Source organism: Crotalus tigris, unplaced genomic scaffold, assembly GCF_016545835.1.
Source record: "Crotalus tigris isolate CLP2741 ecotype Arizona unplaced genomic scaffold, ASM1654583v1 scf7180000019894.434026, whole genome shotgun sequence".
Taxonomy (NCBI): Eukaryota; Metazoa; Chordata; class Lepidosauria; order Squamata; family Viperidae; genus Crotalus; species Crotalus tigris.
In genome coordinates this window covers 331746-349533 of record NW_024097758.1, presented here as the reverse complement: position 1 = coordinate 349533, position 17788 = coordinate 331746, and the positions used below count along the sequence as shown (strand labels likewise).

At 39.6% G+C, this 17788-nt stretch overlaps 1 protein-coding gene across 1 annotated transcript; it reads left to right on the top strand.

The window, feature by feature from the left end:
- The first annotated feature begins 13076 nt into the window (after positions 1-13076).
- On the top strand, positions 13077-17351 carry LOC120317884 (syncytin-1-like). Its single transcript, XM_039364872.1, has 2 exons — positions 13077-17089; positions 17183-17351. Exons 1-2 carry the CDS (start codon positions 15868-15870, stop codon positions 17299-17301), a joined length of 1341 nt encoding a protein of 446 aa, XP_039220806.1. The 5' UTR covers positions 13077-15867; the 3' UTR covers positions 17302-17351.
- Positions 17352-17788: the final 437 nt, after the last annotated feature.

Here is a 17788-nt window from a genome sequence, read left to right as displayed (position 1 = left end):
GAGAGTGTCTAAGACTGAATAGGTATATATGTACAGGATTCACTTGATTAAATAACCATCAATTGGTAAATTTCTGGTTTCAAGAACAATTGTAGCAAAAGATGAATTGCTCCTTAATAAGATCTTAAAGATCATCAATATAAATAATGTCTACTATGTGAGATATGGAGTATTGACGTTCTAATCATTTCTAGTAAATGAAAGTAGAGTCTACCAAGGATTGATATATTTTTTTTAAGAAAGAAGACCCTATTCTTGCTCTATGTGCTAAAATGAAATCTAGATTATTTTATGGACTTTGCAGCCTCCCTTTAAATTGTAGCTGCTTTTTGACAGGGTCATGATAAAATATTGTAAGGAAAAGGTAGCTACCTAACCTAATGTTATCAGAGTTGTGACCATTTCTTGGGAATTCTATTATTAATCAAAGTAATGTGCATTATGCTTCTTAATAACTCATCTTCTAAATGACTTTTTTGGTAATCAAAGGGAATCTGGAAAATAATTAACCCTTTGGCAACTCTTGTTCAGACTAGGATGGAAGCTCCAACTCAGTTGCTTAATCAAAATTTTTCTTCTTTTCGTTGTCCTTTCTCACTCTCTTTTGTTACTGTTTATCACCTTTTCATCCCACACATTTATTTATTATTACTTCTTTATTTTACTGGATTTATGGGCTGTTCCAATTTTGAGTGAGTCAGTGCAGACTGCCTGTACTAGCACAACTTTTGTTTCAGGATAGAAATTCCTGGAAAAGGAGAAAGAAAGTTCCATATTTTGTAAATACTGTCCTCTCTCAATAGCTGAAATCACTCAGAAAAAAATGCAGATAGGGACAGATAAACCTACCTTTTTCTCATCACTTGGTACATTTTTTGCATGCTCTAAAACAGGGGTGTCAAAATGCAGGCCCACGGGCCAGTTTCATCATACCAAAGCATGCCCACCCCATTGCTGGCAATGCAAAAAGAGTCACGATACGTCGTGACACGTCACATGACCTGGCAAATTTGACACCCGTGCTCTAAAAGAAAACTTCTTGCAGTTAGATCATCTCCCACTGGAGTTGAAACAACCAGTGTGACTATCAAATGTCCCTCATGATTAAATATTGTTTATAAAATCATTAAATATTATTTGTGGTACATTCCACACCTTCTCAATTGTTTATTATTAGACTGTCCTTATAAATTGTCAATAAATTGAATATGAATAAATTTATTATTCATAGTTTTACTTTTAGATGTTTAAAAAGTATAGGCCTATTTAATAATTTATACTTTACAAGAACCAGCACAATTAATGCTATAAAGTTTATAATAATTTATTTTAAATGGATTTTTAAATAAAATTATGAGTTCTAATCACTTTTTGCACCAAGTACCAAACAAAGTAAGAAAATTCTGGTCACTGTGCCTTTTTATCATACTTTTAATTGTATCTGATAAGAAATGATATTTTAGCTCCAAAAGACTGGGTCCTTGTTGAAGCCTGGACTGCAATACTTACATATTTGAAGATTATTCTATTCCTCTCTAAATAGGATATTGTATATTTTGCTCATGAAATGCAACGTGTTGCAATATTAGAGATTAGTTGTCAAAAACAGATCATGCAGAGAAATCTTATTGCATTCTTTGACCAAGTGACAAAATTAGTGGATTAGAGGAATGCTGTGGATATAATTTACTTGGACTTCAGTAAGGCATTTGACAACCTACTACTCAATAAGATAGAAAAATGTGGGTTAGACAGCATCACTACCACATGGATTTGTACCTGGCTGACCGGCCATACTCAGCGTGTGATCCTCAATGGAATCACCTCTACATGGAGGAAAGTGTGTAGTGGGCTGCCCAAGGGCTCTGTTCTAGGCCAGTGCTCTTCAACATCTTCATCAATGATTTGGATGAGGGGATAGATGGGGAACTCATCAAATTTGCAGACAACATCAAGCTGGCAGGAATAGCCAATACTATTGGCTTAAGAAAGGCTTAAGATACAGGAGGATCTGGACAGTCTTGAACACTGGGTGCTATCTAACAAAATGAAATTCAATGATGAAAAAACTAAGGTTCAACATTTAGGCAAGAAAAACCAAATGTACAGGTATAATATAGGGGGTACCTTGCTCAATAGTAGTAACTGTGAGAGGGATCTCAGAGTCCTAGTGGACAATCACTTAAATATGAGCCAGCAGTGTGCTTGTTGTTGTTAATTGCGAAGTTGTGTCCGACCCATCGTGACCCCATGGATAATGTTCCTCCAGGTCTTCCTGTCCTCTACCATCTTCTGGAGTCCATTTAAGTTCATGCCTACTGCTTCAGTGACTATCTAGCCACCTCTTTCTCTGTCGTCCCCTTCTTCTATTGCCCTCAATCTTTCCCAGCATTAGGCCCTTCTCCAGTGAGTCCTTCCTTCTCATTAGGAGCAATGTGCTGCAGCTGCCAAAAAAACCAACACAGTGCTAGGCTGCATTATCAGAGAGATAGAATCAAGATCATGTGAAGTATTAATACCACTTTACAATACCTTGGTAAGGCCACACTTGGAATACTGCATCCAGTTTTGGTCACCACGATGTAAAAAAGATGTTGAGACTCTAGAAAGAGTACAGAAAAGAGCAACAAAGATAATTAGGGGACTGGAGGCTAAAACATATAAGGAACGGTTGCTGGAATTGGGTATGTCTAATTTAATGAAGAGAAGGACGAGGGGAGACATGATAGCAGTGATAGTAACCTGCCTCCAGAAGCAGTGAATGCTCCAACACTAGAAGTTTTTAAAAAGAGATTGGACAGCCATTTGTCTGAAATGGTATAGGGTTTCTTGCCTGAGCAAGGGGTTGGACTAGATGACCACCAGCTGCTGCTTAAACTGTAAGTTTTGGGAGAATCCACCAGGAAAGTAGCAAGGCCCTGATTGGATCTCCATTATATTTATAGTGTATTGTACTCTATTTAAACCCCATTCCAACTTCGGTCAGGCTGCTGGAACGTGCTACATATAATTATATAACTAAAAATCACAAACAGTAGCAGTACATTCAGGGCAAGTGTGTCTGACATCCCCTGTATCTAAGATGTCCGGCTTAGTTCAGTGCAACACCTGCTTTGCAGCTGTTTTTCGCAGTACCCTTTTCAAACTTGGAAACTGTCCTATCTGTAAACAAATCACTAGCCTACAAGGACAGATCATTTACCTAGGGTCTGTAATCCGTGCTCTTCGGGCAGAAATTAGGTGTCCAGTTCAGCCCCTCTACTCTAGTAAGCCTCCCTGCTATCAGCCCCCTTTACCACAAAGATCCTGCAGAAAAAGGGCAGTGTGGACAACCGTGGGATCTGGCAGGGTGAGAGCTGTGAACCATAAACACAAAGCTTTCGCTGTGTCCCTGCACAACAGCTACAGTGCCCTTGCTGACCTTAATAGGGACATTAAGGAGACTGGTAAAGGTATTTGTGAAGATAACTCAAATAAGCAGGGGATTGTGGTCCGAGATGAAGAACTAGATTTTGACAGGGAGAAGTGTGAATCAGGTATTGCACATCAGTCATGCAAGAATAGAAAGGCTCCCAAAAAGAGAAGCTACCTTCTGGTAGGTGATTCAATTATAAGGGATGTAAATTTAGGAAAGGACACAGAGGCTTTGAAAGAGGTCAGGTGTCTTCCAGGTGCTACTGCCAGTAGGGACAAGAAGCGTATTTCTAAAATAATCAAGAATGGCAGCAAGGACTGTGATGTGGAGGCTATTGTACATCTTGGCACTAATGATCTGTCCCAAAAAGATGTACTCTCTGTGCAGAATGATTTCCAGAGCTTGGGGAAGGAACTTAGCAGAATAGGCTGTAGGCTTACTTTCTCAGAGGTTTTACCAGTGTATAAGGAGCAAAACGGAAAAGGCCAGCGCATAGCACAATTCAATATGTGGCTAAAGGAGTGGTGTAAAGGGGAAGGCTTCGGATATATTAGTCACGATGTCAGTAGCTGGTCCAATCAAAAGATGTACAAAAGAGATGGTTTGCATCCATCAAAAAAAGGGACTGAGTTACTCGGCTACAAATTCACAGATTTTCTGGAGGGAAATTTAAACTAAACAGCGGGGACAGGGAGTTAATTGATACGGAACAACCCTGTCCCCGGCAATTTAAAAACTATAGGGCTATCAGTGCATGTAGCATAGATGTGTGTGTGGACAAGAATACCAACCTTGCTACCAATCAAAATGAAGCCTCTAATAGCGAGTGCCACATAAAGTGCACTAACCAAATAGGTGGTAAGACAATAGGGGAACTCAGGCACCACACAGGTTATGTAGAAAGGAAACACAGGGCCACCCACAAAGGACTCAAATGTTTATACACCAATGCACAGAGTATGAACAGCAAACAGGGTGAACTAGAAATTCAGGTTAACGAGGGCAGATACGATATTGTTGCCATTACGGAAACATGGTGGGATGAAACTCACACATGGAACACACAGCTAGAGGGATTTAAATTATTTAAAAGAAACAGACCAAATAAAAGAGGAGGTGGAGTTGCTCTCTATATAAGAAATAACTACATCTCCACAGAAATAGAGTACAACAATGATAAAAACTGTCTTGAATGCATTTGGGTCAATATAAAAGGGGGGGGGAAATGACATTGCCATAGGTGTATACTACAGACCACCCAACCAAACAGAGGAAATAGATGAACTTTTTGCTAGTCAGCTAACTAAGGTATGTAGGAAGCACACCACAATAGTAATGGGGGACTTTAACTACCCTGACATCAACTGGGAGACAAACTCCGCACCAAGTGGAAGATCAAACAGGTTCCTGGCAAACCTAGCAGACAACTTTGTCTCCCAAAAAGTAGAGAAGGGAACTAGGGGATTAGCCATTTTGGATCTAATTCTCACTAACAGAGATGAAATGATAGACGGTGTTGAAGCCATAGGAACCCTGGGAGGAAGTGATCATGCAATATTAGAATTCAACATTATAGAAGCACAATCAATAGAACACAGTCAAACTAGAGTCTTGGACTTCAAGAGAGCTAATTTCAATAAACTTAGAGAGGGCTTGGGAAGGATTCCATGGATGAGAATCCTCAAGGGGAAAACAACTCAAGAAGCTTGGGAAATTTTGAAAAATGAGATAATAAAAGCACAGTCTAGCACAATACCAACAAAGAGGAAAAATAACAGCTCTCAAAAGAAACCAGCATGGCTGCATAAAGAACTCTCTGACAAATTGAAAGATAAAAAGGACAAGTACAGAAAGTGGAAAGAGGGGAACATAACTAAGTCAGAATATCAGCAAATAGCCCGAGCCTGCAAAGATGAAGTGAAGAAAGCCAAGGCTCAAAATGAACTAAGGCTTGCGACCAAAGTCAAAAATAACAAAAAAAGCTTCTTTCAACATGTAAAAAACAAGAAAAAAGTGAAGGAAATGATTGGTCCATTAGTGGGTGGAAGTGGCAAGAAGGTGACAAGCAACAGGGAGAAAGCAGAACTATTTAACTCATTTTTTGCATCTGTCTTTACACAAAGGGAAAAAACAGACCAACCTATCAAAAATAGTGCCATAAAAAACAAAACAGAAACACAAGTTAAGATAGGCAAGAAAATGGTTAGGGAGCACCTGTCCAGCCTAGATGAGTTCAAATCGCCAGGACCAGATGGATTACACCCCAGAGTTCTCAAGGAACTGGCAGATGTGATATCGGAGCCACTGAACTATATTTTTCAAAGATCCTGGAACACAGGGGAACTACCAGAGGACTGGAAAAGAGCTGATGTAGTTCCCATCCTCAAAAAAGGAAAAAAAATGGATCCAGGAAATTACAGACCTATCAGCCTGACCTCAATACCTGGGAAGATCCTGGAAAAGATAATCAAACAACGAATCAACGAACACCTAGAGGCAAACAAAGTCATTACTAAAAGCCAACATGGGTTTGTCAAAAATAGATCATGCCAGACAAATCTTATTGCATTCTTTGACCAAGTGACAAAATTAGTGGATCAGAGGAATGCTGTGGACATAATTTACTTGGACTTCAGTAAGGCATTTGATAAAGTAGATCACAACCTACTACTTGACAAGATAGAAAAATGTGGGGTAGACAGAACCACCACCAGATGGATCCGTAGCTGGCTGACCGGCCGTACTCAGCGAGTGGTCCTCAATGGAACTGCATCTATATGGAGGGAAGTGTGTAGTGGGGTGCCCCAGGGCTCTGTTCTGGGCCCAGTACTCTTCAACATCTTCATCAACGATTTGGATGAAGGGATAGATGGGGAACTCATCAAATTTGCAGATGACACCAAGCTGGCAGGAATAGCCAACACTCCAGAAGACAGGCTTCAGGTACAGAAGGATCTGGACAGACTTGAACACTGGGCACTAACTAACAAAATGAAATTCAATGGTGAAAAAAGCAAGGTTCTACATTTAGGCAAGAAAAACCAAATGCACAAGTACAGCATAGGTGGCACCATGCTCAATAGTAGTAACTGTGAGAGGACCTCGAGTCCTAGTAGACAATCAGGTGTTATGAGCCAGCAGTGTGCGCAGCTGCCAAAAAGGCCACACAGTACTTAGGCTGCATTAACAGAGGGATAGAATCAAGATCACGCGAAGTATTAATACCACTCTTCAATGCCTTGGTAAGGCCACACTTGGAATACTGCATCCAGTTTTGGTCACCACGATGTAAAAAAGATGTTGAGACTCTAGAAAGAGTACAGAGAAGAGCAACAAAGATGATTAGGGGACTGGAGGCTAAAACATATAAGGAACGGTTCCGAGAATTGGGTATGTCTAGTTTACGAAGAGAAGGACAAGGGGGGACATGATAGCAGTATTCCAATATCTCAGGGCTGATCAAAGAAGAGGGAATAAGCTATTTTCCAAAGCACCTGAAGGCAGGACAAGAAGCAATCCTGGAAACTAATCAAGGAGAGAAGCAACCTAGAACTAAGGAGAAACTTCCTGACAGTGAGAACAATTAATCAGTGGAACAGCTTGCCTCCAGAAGCCTAAATGCTCCAACACTGGAAGTTTTTAACTGTGACTGGATTGCCATTTGTCCTTTTGGTGTAGGGTTTCATGCCCGAGCAGGGGGTTGGACTTTAGGTATGTGGTCTTTGCCAGTTTTTCCAAGATCATTTTGTCTATTAGGAGTTGATCTTTTGTTCCTCTGCTATGGGCAGTTTCTTTTTGATGGGTTACAGAGATGTTTTCAATGGAGCTGTTGTAGCATCCGCCTTTTGCAGTTAGTAATTTGAAGTTGTCAATAAGCAGGTGTTGGCCTGTGTTCCCTTGTTTTGGATTTTGCTGGATTTTTCATGACTAGGTGGTACTCCCAGCTTGCTTTTGCCACAGTTTTCTATTTCTGTTGTATTCTTTGATTTTGTTTCTTCTGGGTATAACTTCTAGATGTTTCAACCAAACCATGCAGTTCACTCACCTGGTGTTTTTGTTTTTTTTTTTCTTTGCTTTTTTCTACCATTTTGTTGTTATTGCTTTCTTCATTTCACTTCTGTTTTATTTGCATCCACCTCATCCCTTCTTTGGGTTGTTGTCTTTTTTGTTGGTGTTATGGTAGCTTCTTTTTCTTCTTGTTCTTCAGCTTCTTTTCTTTCATCTGTTCTAGCTTGCTTGCATGTGATCTTAACTTGCTGATCTTATTTTCTAGTCTAACCTTCCATTTTTCTGGTGCACTGTTTGTTTGTTTTTCTTTTTTGTTGATTTTGCATCCCAGGTATTCTGTTATAACTGCAGCTGTGCTGTACATTAGTTGATTTGTTTTTGCTTATACTTGATATTGCAGTATTTGCATCTTTTAATGCTTGTGCTAGCTGTTTCTTTGAAACAAGCTTCAATGCAGGTAGCCTTATTCTGTTGTTTTTGATGATGATGATGATGATGATGATGATGATGATGATGATTATTATTATTATTATTATTATTATTATTATTATTTATAGGGTTATTCTCTCCTGTCACATCATAATAACTATACATAATTAAGGCTTCCTTTGGAAGCTATCAAAAGTATAATTGCTTCAACCTGCAGAAGCCTATCGCAAAGAATTCTCCTTCTAAGAATTGCTTTAATTTTTGTTTCCCACCACATTTCATGGGTCATACCTGACAATCTACAGAGCAACAATAAATGCTATTTTCTGTTGAGTTACCAATCAGTTTACACAAAGTATTACAGTCATGATGATGTAGAGAAACTAGCAGCCTTTTGCAATAAAAAACATCATGAAAACCAGATTATTTGCTTATTTATAAATCTTTTTTCCTTTAAAAATCTCAGACCAATTTTCAATACTTCTGCTAAAATTCAATTTCACAGTAGACATGGGCTATAAATGACCCTTCTCTGCCATTGCCCTGTCTTTTGGAGAAGCTTACTTCCAAAGGTGATAGGGAACCCCACTCTTCTGGCTTTCCTAAAGGGTGTTAAGAACTGGCTCTGTCAATTGGCATTGGGACCAAAGCGTGTTATCTAACCCTGGGGATGGTTGATGATGTGAGGGTGTTCTCTTCACCTTTTTAACATTTAATATTGTAATACTATGCTTTAATTTTGTTTTTAATTTGGTTCTTGTTTTTTTTAATGATGATGATGTGTTTTTCTTGTAAGTAGCTCAGAGTCACTTAAGTGAGATGGGCAGTATAGAAGTGTGAGGAATGAATGAATGAATGAATAAATGAATAAATGCAATGTTCAGATACGGAAGAAATCATATTTTTCTGATTATGTAACTGAAGTTCAATTCACTGCTTAGAGAAAATACAGGTAGTCCATGACATATGGCCATAATGGAACCTGCCCATTACAGTTGTTAAGTTGTAATGGTCATAAGGCAGGTCACCACATTTTAAAAACTGGACACATTTTTTTACAACTATTAATAAATGAAACAAACAAATATATAAAAGAAGTGAAAGAAAAAAATCTTCCTTTTTATAGCATCTGTGCCATAGTTTCACAGTAAATGTAAGGCTGAAAAATGTCAGTCTGCTTTATGGTGGGTCATGACATGTAGACAATGTATGTTGTCATTTGATGTTGACTGGATAATGGACGTCTACAAAAATGAAGATATTTGTGTCTTGAATCCCTTTTTTGGCATTATGGCAAAGTCAAAATTGTAAGATCTGTGATTGCTAGAGCATACTCAGCAGTGACAGACATGATCTGTTGTTTATAACTTCATATGGATACCATATAAAAATCATGTGAAGTCAGGATGCTACATATTTAATCTCCCCCTTTTTCATTGAAAAATGAAAGTTTAACCTTTTTTATGACAGTGTCACAGTGTGCAAAATCATGCAATGTCCGTCATATGGATGAATAGATTACATGTAGCCATCTGCTTCATTTTTTAACTAATCAATAAAGCCCAGTAAATGCAATTTCATTTTCATTTTCATTTGAAAATACAATATAATAATCTCTGAAATGGTAAGAAGACTAGAAAAATATTATAGTACAGATCTGTATGTTAAAGTCTATTGAAATATATTGCAATACAGATTGATATGTACATAAAATAAATTCTAATATGTAGTAAAGAAGATTTATATGATAAGATACTAATAACTTTTTATGTGGAATATTTCATTTAATTGTTTTCTATATAATTTATTCATCTTTCTCTATATGTAGGATGTTTTCTCAGTATTTTATCCCAGGAATATAGTATATAGAATTGTACTTTGACATCCATCAAGGAGTTTTGATATTATAACCAAAAATATCTTGAGGAACTCAAATTGTTTTGTCCTATCATGTGTTAGTTAGCATCAAATTATCAATGTATCTTTAGAGTGCTGCTATAATTAAATAAAATAGCAGGTGATGTGCAATTAATTACTAAAACTTCAAAAAATATAAGAAGAATTTTAGCCTTGTTATGGCATAACAAACTTCAGCAATAATAATAATACTGCATTGGGTTTTAATTAGAGAAAGGAGATTGTTTGTGCTACAGCTAGCTAAATGCAACATAGCAGCTGGCTAAATACTTCTGGACAGCCCTTATGAAAAGTGAATTACTATTACAATTGAAAAGGATAATCAAGCAAAAAATATTTAAGAAAAATATAGGAAAAAATCTTTTTTATAATTTGTTATAATTTAATTGAGGCTCTAGAAATAGCAAAAGTTTAAATGTACATTTAGATTATCTTAGCTAAGTGTGTCTGGAAAAATAAAGCACTATATGTGATTTAAATTGTTTTGGAAGATATTAGATTATACCAGAGGGTTTTATAGAGAAATCTTAATTAGATATGATTTTACAGAAGTTTTTTTTCTTATTATCTTATTAGCTATAAGTTTTTTTTTTCCCATGTAGAAAACGGAAATACATATATCTGTTAAGAATAGCTTTGCTGGAATTAAACTCACTTGCTTTATCACATATAGGAAAAATAACAAATAAAAAATAAGGTTATGATTACTATGGCAGTAGACTGACATTAAGCATTTCATCCATCCCTTAGCTTAAATGTTTCTTGTTCTTCTAGCTAAACCACCTACAGAACCACCTTCAGATTATCCAGGCCTGTTGGAGTCATTGGGTTATCTGGCCTGTTAGGCTGAGTCATCAGTTGCAGTAGGCCAAGGTATGAGGAAGTCAAAAGTGAAAAAACAAGTTTGTGCCGTGCGGTGCAAGGGAATGTTGTTTTGGTGTTTGTTAGTGCCGTGTGCAACAGCTGTATAGTAGCATGTGCAAAACAAAGTTAGCACGTGTAATATGCTAATATGCTGTGTCATGACAAATGTGGTTGGTGTAAGGTGGTCACCAGGTGCCTATAAACCCGCCTTCTGATAACACAATAAAAGGGATGCTTCGGCTTTGTTTGAGGCTCTCATCCCGAGGAAACCACGTGTAAGTGTCTGTTCTTCAACACCCATGGGAGACCGCTGGGCGCGTGAAAACCCGCAAATGGTGACCCCGACGTGATTCAAGTTTTTGAGCACGTCTCCTCTTACTCACTCAGCGGAAGAGCTTACTGCAACTCAGGGCCGGTCGTCAGAGCTAGACGAAGCACCCTCCCAAAACATTACCGTGAGTATGGGGACAACATTCTCTAAGCCTCAGGTTGCGCACCTCTCAGAACTTAGGGAATTGACCAAGTCATCAATAATTATTTTGAAAAACAATGGGAAAAATTTGCCGCTTCCCACTAAAAGGGATTTGATCCTCCTCTTAAAATATGTATATCAAAATTGCCCTGCATATCCCGAAGGAGGATCCCTAAAAATGTCTGTGTGGGTTAAATTAGGAAAGTATTTTCATGAATCCCCTCGTGCCCCTGCAAAAATTTTGTCTACATGGCGAATTGTAATTGAATGTCTCCAAATCCATGAAGATGCCATGAAAACAGAGAAGGGGAGGGTAGACCCCCCTCCTGCCTATAACTCTGAAAAGCCTGTAGACTCCCCGCCTGCCTATGACTCTGAAAAGCCCAGTGAGTTAAAAAAGGGACAGAGTGCAGAAGAAAAATCCTCCTTGGCAGTTTATGACTCTGAAAAGCCCAATGAGTTAAAAAAGGGACAGAGTGAAGAAGAAAAATCCTCTTTGGCAGTTTATCAAGCCGAGGTGTCTTTTGAACCTTCCGCGCCAAAACAGGAAGGAGGAAAAGAACAAAGAAACCCCAACGTGCTACCTTCCCCGGCCAGCGCCATCTCCAGGGCACTGGCCGAAGCTTATAAAAAAGGGGAACTGCAACCTGAAGAATATCAATTTTGTGCGCCTGTTTTTATTGATCCCATCACAGGCAATCGCAGATATGAAACAATTCCTATAAAAAATATTAAGGAAATTAAGCAAGCTGCATCAAATTATGGGATTTCTAGCCATTATACCTTGGGTCTGATAGGTCACATGGCTATTAGTTTTTTTTTGTTGCCTGAAGATTGGAAAGGGCTATTCAATATGATTTTAACATCTTCTCAATATGTGGTTTGGGAATCAGAATGGAAAAAGGAATGTCAAAAGATCGTTTCAGCTTGGCCTGGCCGTAATGCACCCACTGTAGACCAGTTAACTGGAAGTGGGAATTACACTTACCTGGGGAATCAACAAGCAATGAACCCTTTGTTCTATTCCCATTCAGCTCTAGCTGCTAAAGCTGCTTTAACTAGAGTAGATGACCCACAAAGGGGAACAAAAGGCTCTTTTGTAAAGATTTTTCAAGGGCCTAATCAGTCTTATGGGGAATTTGTGGATCAGTTACAAAAGGCCATTTCTAGGGAAATCACAAATGATATAGCCTGCGAGGAATTGTTGAAGAAACTTGCCTTTGAAAATGCCAATGAGGACTGCAAACGAATCCTGCAGCCCTTAATGAGCAAACCTGATGCAGGATTGGCAGAATATATTCAAGCCTGTAGAATTGTGGGGACCAATGCATTTAACATGGAAACTTTGGCTATGGCCTTACAAAAAGCAGGAAGTAATGGGCAAACTGAGGGTAAAGCTGGTAACTGTTTTAATTGTGGGAAGCCTGGTCATTTTAAAAATCAGTGCCGGGCCCCAGGAGGGGGTGCAAATAAAAGCAGGGGAGTAGGAGCCAGACCAAAAACTGTCTGCCCGCGCTGTAAAAAGGGGTTTCACTGGGCAAACCAGTGTCGCTCCAACCCCATGCCCGCTGATTCCCAGGAACCGGGAAACTAGAGCTGGGGCATTCAGCTAGCCCCGCCTCAAAGGCTGAACCTTATCATTTTGTCCTGGTGGCCTCTGAGACAATAACCACAGGTTTATCTGGGCTGTCATATTTTTTGCCAATCCAGCCGGCTGTCCCTTTTCCCCCTGATTGTGACACCCCTCTGTTAGTGTTTCCTCACCGTGACTTTATTATGCAGGGAGTAATGGCTATGCCATTTTTGAAAGACCCAGCTGACTTTACATCAGTCGCTTTGGCATTTACCCCTAACACTCCCATGACTGTTTTTGAGGGAACAGTAGTGGCAACTGCCGTCCCTGTGCCCCAACAACCACAAGTTTTGGCCATTGAGCAAGAAATTCAAAAGTTCCGCCCCTCTATGGCCTTTCAAGTCAATGGACGCTCCTTTTTTGGTATTCTAGATACCGGAGCTGATGTATCGGTCATAAGAGAGGAGGAGTGGCCCTCTGAGTGGCAGACCGACAGCGCACCGTCGGTTCGGGGAGTGGGATGAGTCCAACACGCACGTGTGAGCAAACACTGGCTTTCTGTGACCTCAGAAGAAACATCAGTCACTGCCCACATTAAACCTGTCATTCTTCCACTTCATACTAATCTGTGGGGTCAGGATTTGATGAGTCAGTTCAATGCAAAATTAATTTTGGATTAAGATGTCTCAATAAAGTTAAACCTCTTGACTGACACCCCAGTTTGGGTGGATCAGTGGCCTTTAACCAAAGAAAAATTAGCCGCTCTGGTGCAATTGGTAGATCAACAATTAGAGTTAAAACACATTGAACCCTCATTGAGTCCTTATAACACTCCAGTGTTTGTCATAAAGAAAAAATCTGGAAAATGGAGAATTTTAAGTGATCTCCGGGTTATCAATAAGATCATTCGCCCCATGGGAGCGCTCCAATGCGGTTTACCTAATCCTAATTTGATACCAAAAGACTATGACCTTATGGTTATAGATTTAAAAGATGCATTTTTTTCTATTCCACTACACCCAGAGGACAAACACCTATTTGCTTTTACTGTGCCTGAAATGAATAACTCCAAGCCCACAGCCAGATATCAATGGACTGTCTTGCCTCAAGGAATGCTAAACAGTCCTACAATATGTCAATATGTTGTCAATCAGGTTTTAAGACCATATCGGGACAAGTTTCCTCATTTTAAAATTTACCATTATATGGATGATATTCTAGTGGCAGCTCCAGGGCCCTCAGGTACAGTATCAGCAACCTTGCCTGTTCTAACCTCCATTTTTCAAACAAATGGGTTTTTTATTTCACCTGAAAAAATTCAGCTTAAACACCCCTTTCTGTACTTGGGCCACAAGCTTTTAGCCTCACACGCCGAGCCTCAGCTGTCTAAGTTGTGTCTTCCACCATGCCCAACCTTAGTCCAACTTCAACAATATTTAGGATCAATTAATTGGGCCCGTCCCTACATGGGACTAACCACCTCTCAATTGGCTCCATTGTTCTCTGCTCTTACGCAGGGAAAAAATCCAGGAGATAAGATCGTGTTAACTCAACAACAACTTAAAACTTGTGACATCATTCAACATGCATTGTCAAAAGTATGGGTCGATCGTGTTCAGCCCAATATGCCTTTTTCTATGCTAATTTTCAACACTGTTGACCTTCCTACAGCAGCTTTGGCTCAGATCGTGTCTAACAAAAAAATGATGATTGTAGAATGGATCCACTTATCTCACACCCCAAAGAACACCATTTCACAGAAACATACGCTCTTTGCTCAGCTTATAACAAAATCTCGCTTTAGGGCAAAGGCTTTAGGGGGTGTTGAACCATCCTTTTTATATATCCCTTGTTCGCTAACGGCTTGGGAAAGTTTGTTGGCCAATTATGAATCTTTGCAGCAAGCACTTGCTGATTGGCCAGGAGAAGTGTCTTGTCATCCACCATCAGATCCTCGCATTTTTTTATTAAAAACAGTCCCATTTAAATGGCAATCTCCTTATGTTTCTTTCCCTTTAAAAGAAGCAATAACGATGTTTGCAGACGGCAGCAAGACTCATGGAGCCTGTGCTTGGAAAGAGGAGGGTAAGTGGTGTACAAAAATCACCCCCCCACAGACGTCAGCTCAGCGCTCTGAGTTAGTGGCAGCCACAATGGCATTTTTTCATTTTAAAGATCAACCCTTTAATTTGATCCTGGACAGTTTATATGTTACCCAAATTGTCAAAACCATTTTTGATTCTTATTTAGCACCAAATGTCTCCATGGATCTGTTAACATTATTTTTGGACTTGCAACATCTCATAAACGATCGGAAACACCCATTTTTTGTTGCCCATATTCGTAGCCATCAGCCTTTTCCAGGTCCACTCCAAGAAGGCAATGATGTTGCCGATGCTGCCGCCTCACAAACACCTCTTAATATGCCACTCACTTTTTTAACCCCTTGGGAAAGTCACTCCTATTTCCATCAGAATAAGAAAGCATTAATCAAACAATTTAATCTTTCAGCTGCTGAAGCTACTGCCATCGTTCAGCAATGTCCAACCTGTAGCAAGCAAGCACACTCAATACCACTAGGAGTAAATCCTCGTGGTTTGGAGAGCTGTCAAATTTGGCAAATGGATATTACTCAATATCCTCCCTTTGCCCCTTGGAAACATCTTCATGTTTCTATTGATACATATTCTGGCTTTATTATGGCTTCCCCCCAGAGGGGTGAGGCCACTAAACATGTTATCAATCACTGTATTCGGTCATTTGCACTGTTAGGACGCCCCAAAGAACTTAAGTCAGACAACGGACCTGCTTATATTAGCTCTGCTTTTGCAGAATTCTGTACAAAATGGTCCATTGTTCATAAATTTGGCATTCCGTATAATAGCCAAGGTCAAGCCTTGGTTGAGCGAGCAAATCAAACATTAAAAACAGCTCTCAATCGATATTTAAATGAAAAGGGGAAAATCGCCCCTGGCCTCCCAGCAGTGCAAAACATCCTTAACTTGTGCCTTTATACACTGAACTTTTTAAATCTGACGGGCGATCCACCATCAACAGCTGCCTCTCGTCATTTTTCAACAGTCCCTCCCCCTACTTCAAGACCTCCAGTCTACTATCGACGGCTTCCAGACCCCACGTGGAAAGGTCCTGCAGAGCTTATCACCTGGGGGAGAGGCTACGCTGCAGTAGATGATCATGGCAAAATCATTTGGACTCCAGCTCGCTGTGTTCGTCCTTATTTGGTTCAATCTCCACCATCCTAACCAGACATCAGATGACCATGGACCCTGGGCCCATAACTCTTTTATGAAAGATGTGCAGAATATTTCTCGCCTTTTGAACAAGACTGAGTGTTGGATGTGCATGCATATTCCAACCCTGGAGGAGGGGGGACTTTTTATGCATGCGGTGCCTTTTAATACAACTGGTTGGAAACAATTTCCTTGGTCTAGAGGGACTCTTTCCAATGCTATGGTGAATTATACGGTATATACAATAGGAAGCAGAATCCAGGAAAAAGCAGCGTTTTGTTGGGAATATAAGAACACTGCTAAAAACTCTGTTTTAGTAGGCAGATACCCATATTGTAACATCACATTTCAACTTTCAAACAACATGACTAGACCACATCCATTTAAGAAAATTCCTCTTTTTGAACCCCTCGATGACTTTTCTGATTATATGTGTACCTATCAAATAACTGGATGCTCGCTATCAACAGGATGTTACCCCGGCAACACAGACACGATGTCCACACTCTTCCTTTGCAGTATTGTAAGAGCCATGGCTCGCCAAACTGTGCAAAGCTCCAACACGACTACAAATATATTAAGTAATGTATGGATGCTTTGTGGCCGGCGGGCATATCAACGTATACCCCCACGGTGGTCTGGCCGTTGTACATTGGGCTTTCTTGCTCCCTCAGTTTTTGTTTCAGATCAGCCACCTTCAGGCCGTTTGCGCAATCGAAGAGATCTAGAAAATGGCCTGGGAGGACCTGGCAGTACAGGAACGCAAATTGCACGATCTATATTTCCATCTATGGGGGTAGCCATGAATTACAGAGACATCTATGCATTAAATAACTGGACTATGCACATGTTCAACGCTACCATTCAGACTACCAAATTGTTAAACAAGGAAGTGGCAGAAATACGAGAGATTGTTCTACAAAACCGTTATGCTTTAGACATTATCCTTGCCTCGAAAGGAGGAGTATGTGCCTTAATCCATTCTCATTGTTGTGTTTATATCTCTGATTACAAAGCCAATATCACAGGTACCATTGAGCATATGGAAGACATGGTTCGTCATGATCCATTACAATCTGACGGATCTGGCGCAATAAACATTTGGGATGCCCTATGGTCTTGGTTACCTGACGGAACCTGGCTGCGATCTTTAGTTTCTGGTATTATAACTATTGTAGTTATTTTAGTTCTGATATGTTGTTGTATTCAATGTTTGCCTTCTTTGTTTATGATGTTTAAAAATTTTTCCTCAGGAACTGTCACCCACCAACAGGTCAATTTAGTAACTACACCTATCACTGCAGTTCAGCAACCCTTGCTAACTAAACCAGCCTTCACTTTGCCAAGCGACACTGAGGATGACTTCCTATAAAGCGCAACCTCCTTATTTTTTAAATAAAACAGAAAAGTAGGAGATGTTGGAGTCATTGGGTTATCTGGCCTGTTAGGCTGAGTCATCAGTTGCAGTAGGCCAAGGTATGAGGAAGTCAAAAGTGAAAAAACAAGTTTGTGCCGTGCGGTGCAAGGGAATGTTGTTTTGGTGTTTGTTAGTGCCGTGTGCAACAGCTGTATAGTAGCGTGTGCAAAACAAAGTTAGCACGTGTAATATGCTAATATGCTGTGTCATGACAAATGTGGTTTTATAGAGAAATCTTAATTAGATATGATTTTACAGAAGTTTTTTTTCTTATTATCTTATTAGCTATAAGTTTTTTTTTTTCCCATGTAGAAAACGGAAATACATATATCTGTTAAGAATAGCTTTGCTGGAATTAAACTCACTTGCTTTATCACATATAGGAAAAATAACAAATAAAAAATAAGGTTATGATTACTATGGCAGTAGACTGACATTAAGC

What these genes read in the sequence shown, in the direction of transcription:
- LOC120317884 (XM_039364872.1), top strand. Translation starts at nt 15,868, where the DNA reads ATGATCATGGCAAAATCATTTGGACTCCAGCTCGCTGTGTTCGTCCTT. An exon ending in GCTGCGATCTTTAGTTTCTG is followed by an intron (nt 17,090 to 17,182) that starts GTATTATAACTA and finishes ATTTTTCCTCAG; the next exon opens with GAACTGTCACCCACCAACAG.